The sequence below is a fragment of the Clytia hemisphaerica genome, unplaced genomic scaffold, assembly GCF_902728285.1.
Source record: "Clytia hemisphaerica strain Z4C2 unplaced genomic scaffold, Clytia hemisphaerica genome assembly, whole genome shotgun sequence".
Classification (NCBI taxonomy): Eukaryota; Metazoa; Cnidaria; class Hydrozoa; order Leptothecata; family Clytiidae; genus Clytia; species Clytia hemisphaerica.
The window spans coordinates 1,691,106-1,699,001 of NW_027103638.1; the positions used below are offsets into that span (position 1 = coordinate 1,691,106).

The window sequence follows — 7,896 nt, forward strand, 5'->3', positions numbered from 1 at the left end:
TTCGAAACAAAATGAAACCAAATCTACTCATTATCGCGAAATCAAAAGCACGCGAAAAATTTTCAAAATAGGCCGAAAATCGAAAATACTTGTTTGCCAAGTTATTATTTTCTGGTATGTTTACACCCAATACGTTGTGTTGCAAGCGAATAAATTTTTGCTTTATTTCCACTTTTTGAAAATGGCCAATTTAGTGAATCGCAAAATTTTGTAACCCGCGAAATTTAATACCAATAAGGTATTACAGCAAGTGGGACCATCTGAACATGCCCACCTAAAGAACTATTACGTTAAAGGGGTGGAACCTCTTGCGACCATTGAGAAGTGCCCTAGGTACACCGAGCGCATCTTTGTGCAAAAAATCAGAAAAGCTAATGATGAAATCTCGAGAAAATCCAAAAAACCGGTTTTTCCGGCATATTTGGTCGGAAAATTTTTTTCTTCAAAAATCAGGCTCCGTCACACTTTACGTATTGCCATTTTCCATCAGTCAATTTCATGAAAAAAATATAAAAGCTCGAGAAATTCAAGAGAAACCGTTTTTCCGGCGACTTTTAGAAAGTTCCGGCCTCAAAAATCAGTTTTACTTTTATTGACAATTAAATCATGCTTGATGTCGAACATTGTTATCAATAATGTTTTTGTGTGAAAAAACAAAAGAAATATTAGGAAAAAGTTGACAATGAAAATATGGAAAATCGGAGATTTCCGGCATTTTCGACCGGAAAGAAACTTTTCTCAAAAATCGGATTCGGCCACATTTTGGGCATTGCTATTTTACGCATGTTTTTGCAAAAAATCAGAACAAAACTAATGATGAAATATCGAGAAAATGCATAAAAAACGGTTTTTCTGGCGGAAAACTTGTTTTTTCGAAAATCTGGATCTGTCACTTTTTGGGCATCACTGTGCAAAAAACAGAAAAAACTAATGAACCAATCCAGAGAAAAGCTGGTTACAGATCTGACCATCTGACAAACGATCTGTCTAGACGAACGAACGAACGGACCTCCGAGGTAGGTCTAAAAAGAAAGCAGAAATAGTTGAGTCAAAAAAGTAGTCACACTGTGTAATCTCTCCCGATTAGAATACTTTTTCGATCACAAATTAAACCTTGAGATTCGATGACTGAAAATACCTAAGTGGATAAATTTTGGCGTGGATTTAATTTGGTGATTGGCCTAAATACGATTTTTGGCGACAGATCAATTTCGTAAAATTTGGCGGGGATTTAATTTGGCGAATTGGAAATTTTGTCACATTGAAATGGGTGAAAATTACTCAAAATATGCTAAAAAGTTGTGATTTTTCACATAATTCCCTTTTTGTTAAATTTGGCGGGGATTTAATTTGGCGAATTGCCGAATTTGGAAATTTTGGCGAATTTTGGCAAAATTCGCCAAATTTAATCCTCGCCAAAATTTATCCACTTAAGGTATTTAATTAAATGTATCCGAAATTCGTACACAAGGATCGAGAAATTTAAAAGAATGCGTTTGACTTTCGACGACGACTCGATCTCGATTTCGGATGGGGGGGGGGGGGGGGGGGGGGGGGTGGGGGGGGGGCAGTCAGGCATATTGACCGACGGGTATGTGCGGCGGTTAAGGGTATGTTTTTCAAAATGTCAGAAATGCAATGTAAGGGTGGATTTTTGATAAAGGATGCAGCAGGTGTAATTCTAATGAGTTCAGCTGAAGGTCCAGAAGGAAAACTTGAGGAGACTGGTATGCTTCATCCTTTTCCACCGTGTGAAAATTCAGCAAATCCGGGAAAAATTGCAAATTTTTGCTCGAAAATGTTGATTTTTTTTGCTCTAAAAGAGTTTAAAATTTGAAAAATGCACTGTAAGGGTATGAATTTCGGTTAGGAACTAAGAAAATTCTGACTGAATCAGTTGAGCCGTAAATCCAACGTCGTAAAACCTTGCTAACGATGGATCTCTTTTTGACGGATTAGTTCGAATAATACAAAAAAATCAATAGCTTTTTAATTATCGTGAAAGATGTAAAATTCTTGTGCTGCAATCGAATCTTTTTTCATACTTTTTACAAATCAAAGTCATCTTTATATAAATGGAGTTCCTAAAAATAATGAAGTTTGTGATAATAAAGTGGTAAGTTTCTATCTACACAAAAATATACTAGAATATGAAAGAAAAACCGCTCTTAAAATCGAAGTAATCATTTTTGACTGTTAAGAAGAATGAATATTAAGGGATGTCTTTCACAATCAAGACTTTACAAAGCGACAATTTAGATCCTGCATGTTTTTATAAAAACCTCAAGCCTCGGAATACTATTTCGATGTAAAATATGATTTTTCTTAGAAGCAAAATTCGTTCTTATAAAGGCCCGATATTCTTTTTCTGTTATCATGTCCGTTTCACTTTTCAGAACGTTATAAAGTTAATTTTAAAGCTAGATTCTTTTTTGTACTGAATTGTATAAGGAGTAGCAGGGGACCAGGGTCGTTGGAAGAAACCCTTAGAACTCGATTTTCTGAGAAAGTGCTGAAATTCTAATCTCCTCCCTTTCAGGGAATAAATTAATGCGAGGAGAAATTAATGCGGAATTGATTAATGCGAATTTGGCCCTTTTTCGCAAAATTAAATCGACTAAAAACAAGATGAATAAATAAAATTATATTTTGTTGGGATTTTTTTAGTTCGTTCTGTATATATCTTGAAAAGGAAAAAAAAACATTCAAAACACTATTCCGAATTAATCAATTCCGCAAAATTCCTAAAATTGGGCAATTCGCATTGATTTATTCCACAAAACATAAAATTTTTTAAGGGTCGGTCGCATTCATTTATTCTCGCATTATTCCCTTGAGGCGAGGCTTCTCTCAAGCAAAATAAGAGCGAAGAGCGAATGATCTTTTAAACCATCACTCCTACTCATAAAAGATGCCCGGAAAACCAAACCTGCGACGCATTACATCATTCAGGACAATTTCAAGCACAAAAGAAAAATCAGTATCTAGAAGTATTAGTTCCAAATTAAAAATATCATGAAATACTTTAATCCTAATAATTTAGAATTACTAAGCATACATTAATTTTTGTAATAATTTTAAGATGAAAACGAAACAGCAATTTATATTCAAGAAGTGCAAGTCAAGAAAATTCAGGGCAAAATGAAGTAAAGATCTTATGTGTCAAATCAGCACCTACAGTCGCATTTAGATTGTTATTATTTTCAGCAAAACTCTTTATGGGTTGCTTTTCAGAATCTCAAAATTATAAAATCTTAAAAGTGACGGTCGAACCACCTAATTTTTTCAAGTTAATCGAATACAGAGTTTATGAAGAATATATAAGTAGAATGAAATTAGGCAGTTCTACAGCACGTAATCATAAGCTAAGATTTGAGTTTCTAGAATTCTTGTTGACTCAAAATACAAGACCTAAAAATAAACTATAGTAATAAGATAATATCAAAGATATCTCATATCCAGTAGCTTTCAATGGGTAGAATTAATGTCCACAAATAACCAGCAACAAAACTCTCCAAAACAAAATACCAGTAATACCATAATACTGTCTTTTTTCTTTTTTTCTGAGAAGCAAAAATAAAACGTCTTAGGTAGATGAACACGATGTAAAAGTGGTAATTATAGATTCGATATAGCAGCCGTAATAAACAAAATCATCAAAAGATATCAAGACTTCATGAAGTAGTTCCTTTAACAACAACAATTACTAAATGGTCTTCGTTCAAAGGATCAGCACCAGCATTTGGAGCGGCTTTCAATAATTGTTGCTGTGAAAATTCACACGGTGGAAAAGCATGAAGCATACCAGTCTCCTCAAGTTTTCCTTCTGGACCTTCAGCTGAACTCATTAGAATTACACCTGCTGCTTCTTTCTTTTTAAAGTAAGTCACCAAACTTTTCAAAGGTCTTCTTTGATACGATACTTCAAGTTCAACCTCATCACCTGTGGGTAAAGCCAAAAGCATGCAATGGCCACCAGCACCTGACTGTTGCACACGTCTAGAAACTTCATCTAACTTGGGTTGATCTAATCTCAATCGTTGGGTGATGTTAAGAATCTTTATGGCAGGTCCGGCACCTGTACCAATGCCACGCAGGTAAAAGTTAGCAATATCAGGATTTCCACCGATCAAATGCATACGGACAGGGAATGCACTATTCTTTAATGCAAAAGCTCCTTTCCAAGCAACAACAAATCTCTTAGCAATATCAACTAAACTTTCTTGTGGTTTTGATGAATCATAAGGCTCAACTGAATTTGAAACTGGTTTCTCAGGTTTTTTTTTCTGTATTTGAAGATTTTGAAATCTCTGATATGGATTTTGGATGATTATCAATGGGGGTCTTTTGTGGACTGGCTCCTCCTGGTGGGGTATTACGTCCCCTTGATTCATTTCTGTCACCATTGATTGGGCTACGACTACGTGTCCTACTCCTCCTGCGATCAGAACGATCCTCTGAATCTCTATCCCGGTAATTATTACCATTGCTTCCTCCTCCTCGCCCTCTGTAAGTAGTGTGTAATTGCTTTGATTTTCATTTCCATAACGATTGCCTCGGTTGTAATCACGGTCCTCATTACGATTATCAAAATCACGTCTATCACCCTCCTCGATCATCATTACGTTTGATTTCAGCATAATCAATCTTTATCTTACGTTCAGGGCCCCCCCCCAAAGGAAATCCTCTCATTTCAGTATAAGCTGCTGAAGCAGCATCAATACTCTCAAATTCAACAAATGCATGACGGTCACCTTTAATAAAAGTAACATTTCGAAGAGCTCCAAATCTATCAAACTCACGAGTTAGCATGTCAGCATTACACCAACCACCAAGGCCTCCAACCCACAAGCGTGGAGAGGGCATGGTTTTACCATAACCAACTTTAATTGGTCTACCTTTGATGTCACCGCCAAACATTTGGTTCTTGGCACAGGCAGCAGCATCGAGCTCAAGATACTTAATGAAAGCATAAGGAGGGATCCCATTTGGTGGTCTCTTAACATCAATATCATCAATGGCACCATATTTATCAAAGATTCTCATAAGCTCCTCTTTCGTAATATTTGGCTCTAAATTTCCTACAAAAAGAGTTCTGGTGGCTCTAGGATTGATATGATTATCATTGTTAAAGCGGTCTTTTCCAAAATCATTTCCTCTCCCTCCTCGGTTAAAATCATTTCTATCATTAAACCGGTCATTATTCCTGAAGTTGTTACGTTGAAAATTATCTCTATTTTGATAGCCTCCACGGTTGAAGTCTCCACCTCGGTAATCATTACCATCAAAATCAAAATGCAATGTTCTATTGAATGCACTAATTTTCATACGTCTCTCCAAACAAAATCTTTTAAGTTCTCGAGCTGCATCTCTTCTTCACCAAATGTGATATAGGCCTTTCGGTTTTGATCATGACCTCTAACAAGAACATGTATAATGTTTCCAAACCTTTCAATTTCTCTGAAAATTTCTTCTTCCTTGATTTCACGATCAGTAGCGTCAAAGGGAAAATTTCTAGCAATAACTTCACTTTATTGGATCGATCACGTCCAGAAAATTGTCTGTTGTTGTTGTAGCCATCATAGCGTCCAGAGTTTCGGTTTAGAGAGGAGCTCCTCCTATCTCTATCAAGTTCAGGCGACGACATAATTTTCGATTCTTAATAAGTTAAGTAAAATTATTTTTTCATCTAAAAAAGATGCACAGATTTTAAATTTATTCTTCCACTTTCACGACAAATCAAAGCTGAAAGACAATGTGTAGCTGTTTGTAGATCTTCCAAGCGAAGCAGGTCACTTTTGAAATTCAAAATGGCGGTACTCAATGGAGTATGGAGTTTACACACGGTCCGATTCGGGTAAATAGTTGGGAGAAAATAGTAATCGGTCAATGAACTCAACAGTTTTTACGCATGCGCATTTGTCTTATCTCTAAAATTGAAATGAAAATTTGAAATAGCTGCTAATGACAGACACAGACAAGAGAGACCTGACAAAATCATCCATTTAATCGAAGAACGCAATTTTAATGTCAAAACTATTATACTTTTTATCATTTCATTGTAAAAATGAAAGTAAAAAGGGAAAAACCAGGACCGGAACCACTTCTCAAAAAGGGTGGCATTGCATACTTTTAAAAACGTTTAAATTTAAATGTGATTCATTCGTATAGCCGCTGGCGCTGCATTCACTAACGGATTCGTGCTTCTTTCATCTTATATACGCTGGTAGAGGTCTACCACAAATCTTGTATCCAGCTACCTTGTACCACTGTCCTATTATGGACGTGATAAAATCGTATGTGCTATCAAAATCATACAGCGAACTAAGGGACTGGGGACGAGAACGCGGACGAGTTTAGAGGCCTGACCTTCAAGACTAGGTTTAATGAAACATTTAGCTGTTCTTTTGGGTCCTTTTGTGACTTTTTAAGGGAAATAAAAATAATTTAGTAGGGTTCCAAACAATTTTGTACATGTTAACATCTACTTGTGGCAGATTTTTCCAACGGTAACTTCTTAGATTTGACTGGAGATCACGGTTCAGTCTTAGGTCTTAGAGGCAAGGGTAAAGGGGTGAAAAGACAATACAGAGTTTACATCATCAAAAAAATTCTTCCAAGTTCAATATTGTACACAATAAACCAAATTATTATTCAATCGTTATTTTAAATACAATTTCTACGTTTTCTCCAAGTAAATTGGCGTAAATATTTAGTATTGAAATTTTCAAAGGCAAAAAAATAATCATTCAAATTTTAAAAGAAAATAAAAAAAATCTACAAGCAAAAAAAAATTGATTAAAGGTCTAGAATAGCTATCATAGAATTATAATTATATGACAAGAATATAATAAAAAAAATGAAAATTTAAGAAAATCAATGCACAAAAATAACAAAAACAAACTAGGAACAAAATATTCAACAGACACAAAAAAATATATAACAAAAAAATAATAAGATAAAATTTTGGTGAGTGACTAGCGAGTAAAACACGTATGAGTGACAAATTAAATTAAACATACACATATTCAACTAAACTTTTATTCGATCTGGTTAGTATTGTAGAAGCAGAAGGGTTTTAAGCCTAAAAATGTTCTAAACATGTTCTTATATTCACCATTTTTCGAGAATTTTTGTCCATTTTTTAAGACATTTAGAGTCCACAAAGACCTAAAATGTTCTTAACTTGTTCTTAAGATTTTGGCCATCGAAGCCTCATGTCCTTATATAGTTTGTTCCTATAAAAAAAACGTTTTAAAGTTAAGATGTTTCACAAATTAGTTTAGCGCATGACATGTGTTTAATTTGCTAAGTGCAATATAAGGGGAAGTGAAAAATAATATAAATTGTAAAAAGTAGTAAAAATAATAAGAGAAAAAAAGACAATTTGATAAATATCCTACAACACCAGAATAAAAGCTAAAAGATTACCAGCGATGATGCGCGCGAAAATGAAATACACGCTTTTTTTTATAAGAATGGTGTAAATCCATTGTAATTGACAATTTGATAAATGACAAATGCTTTAAAAATTGCATTCTTAGCTTGAGTGGCAAAATTCCATGATGGTGATATTCTTAGCATATTCTTAATTTTTTGGCCATTTTCCTCATGGACATTCTTATAAAGTGTATTCTTATAAAAAAAAAGCGTATAAAGAACTCTGAAAACGATTTAACTCTTCAAGCACTAATTAAAATCTTTGTTCACTCCCACTCCCGGAGATACAAACAATAGTATGGGTTAGTAACTTCAGCATTTTACAAACCATGACGATAAAATGGGAAGGTCATTCAGGCGAAGAGCCTTTCCAGGGTGTTACAGGGCCATAAACACACGAAGAGTTAAATTTTGTACCTAACATGAACAGTAATTTAAATTTACGAATGAATATTT

At 34.7% G+C, this 7,896-nt stretch overlaps 1 protein-coding gene across 1 annotated transcript; it reads right to left on the reverse strand.

The window, feature by feature from the left end:
* Nucleotides 1–3,585: 3,585 nt before the first annotated feature.
* LOC136802820 (RNA-binding protein spenito-like) lies at nt 3,586–5,817 on the reverse strand. Its single transcript, XM_067059584.1, has 2 exons — nt 4,607–5,817; nt 3,586–4,527 (listed from the first exon to the last, which is right to left on the reverse strand). The coding sequence occupies exons 1-2, from the start codon at nt 5,326–5,328 to the stop codon at nt 3,675–3,677; spliced, it is 1,575 nt and encodes a 524-aa protein (XP_066915685.1). The 5' UTR covers nt 5,329–5,817; the 3' UTR covers nt 3,586–3,674.
* Nucleotides 5,818–7,896: the final 2,079 nt, after the last annotated feature.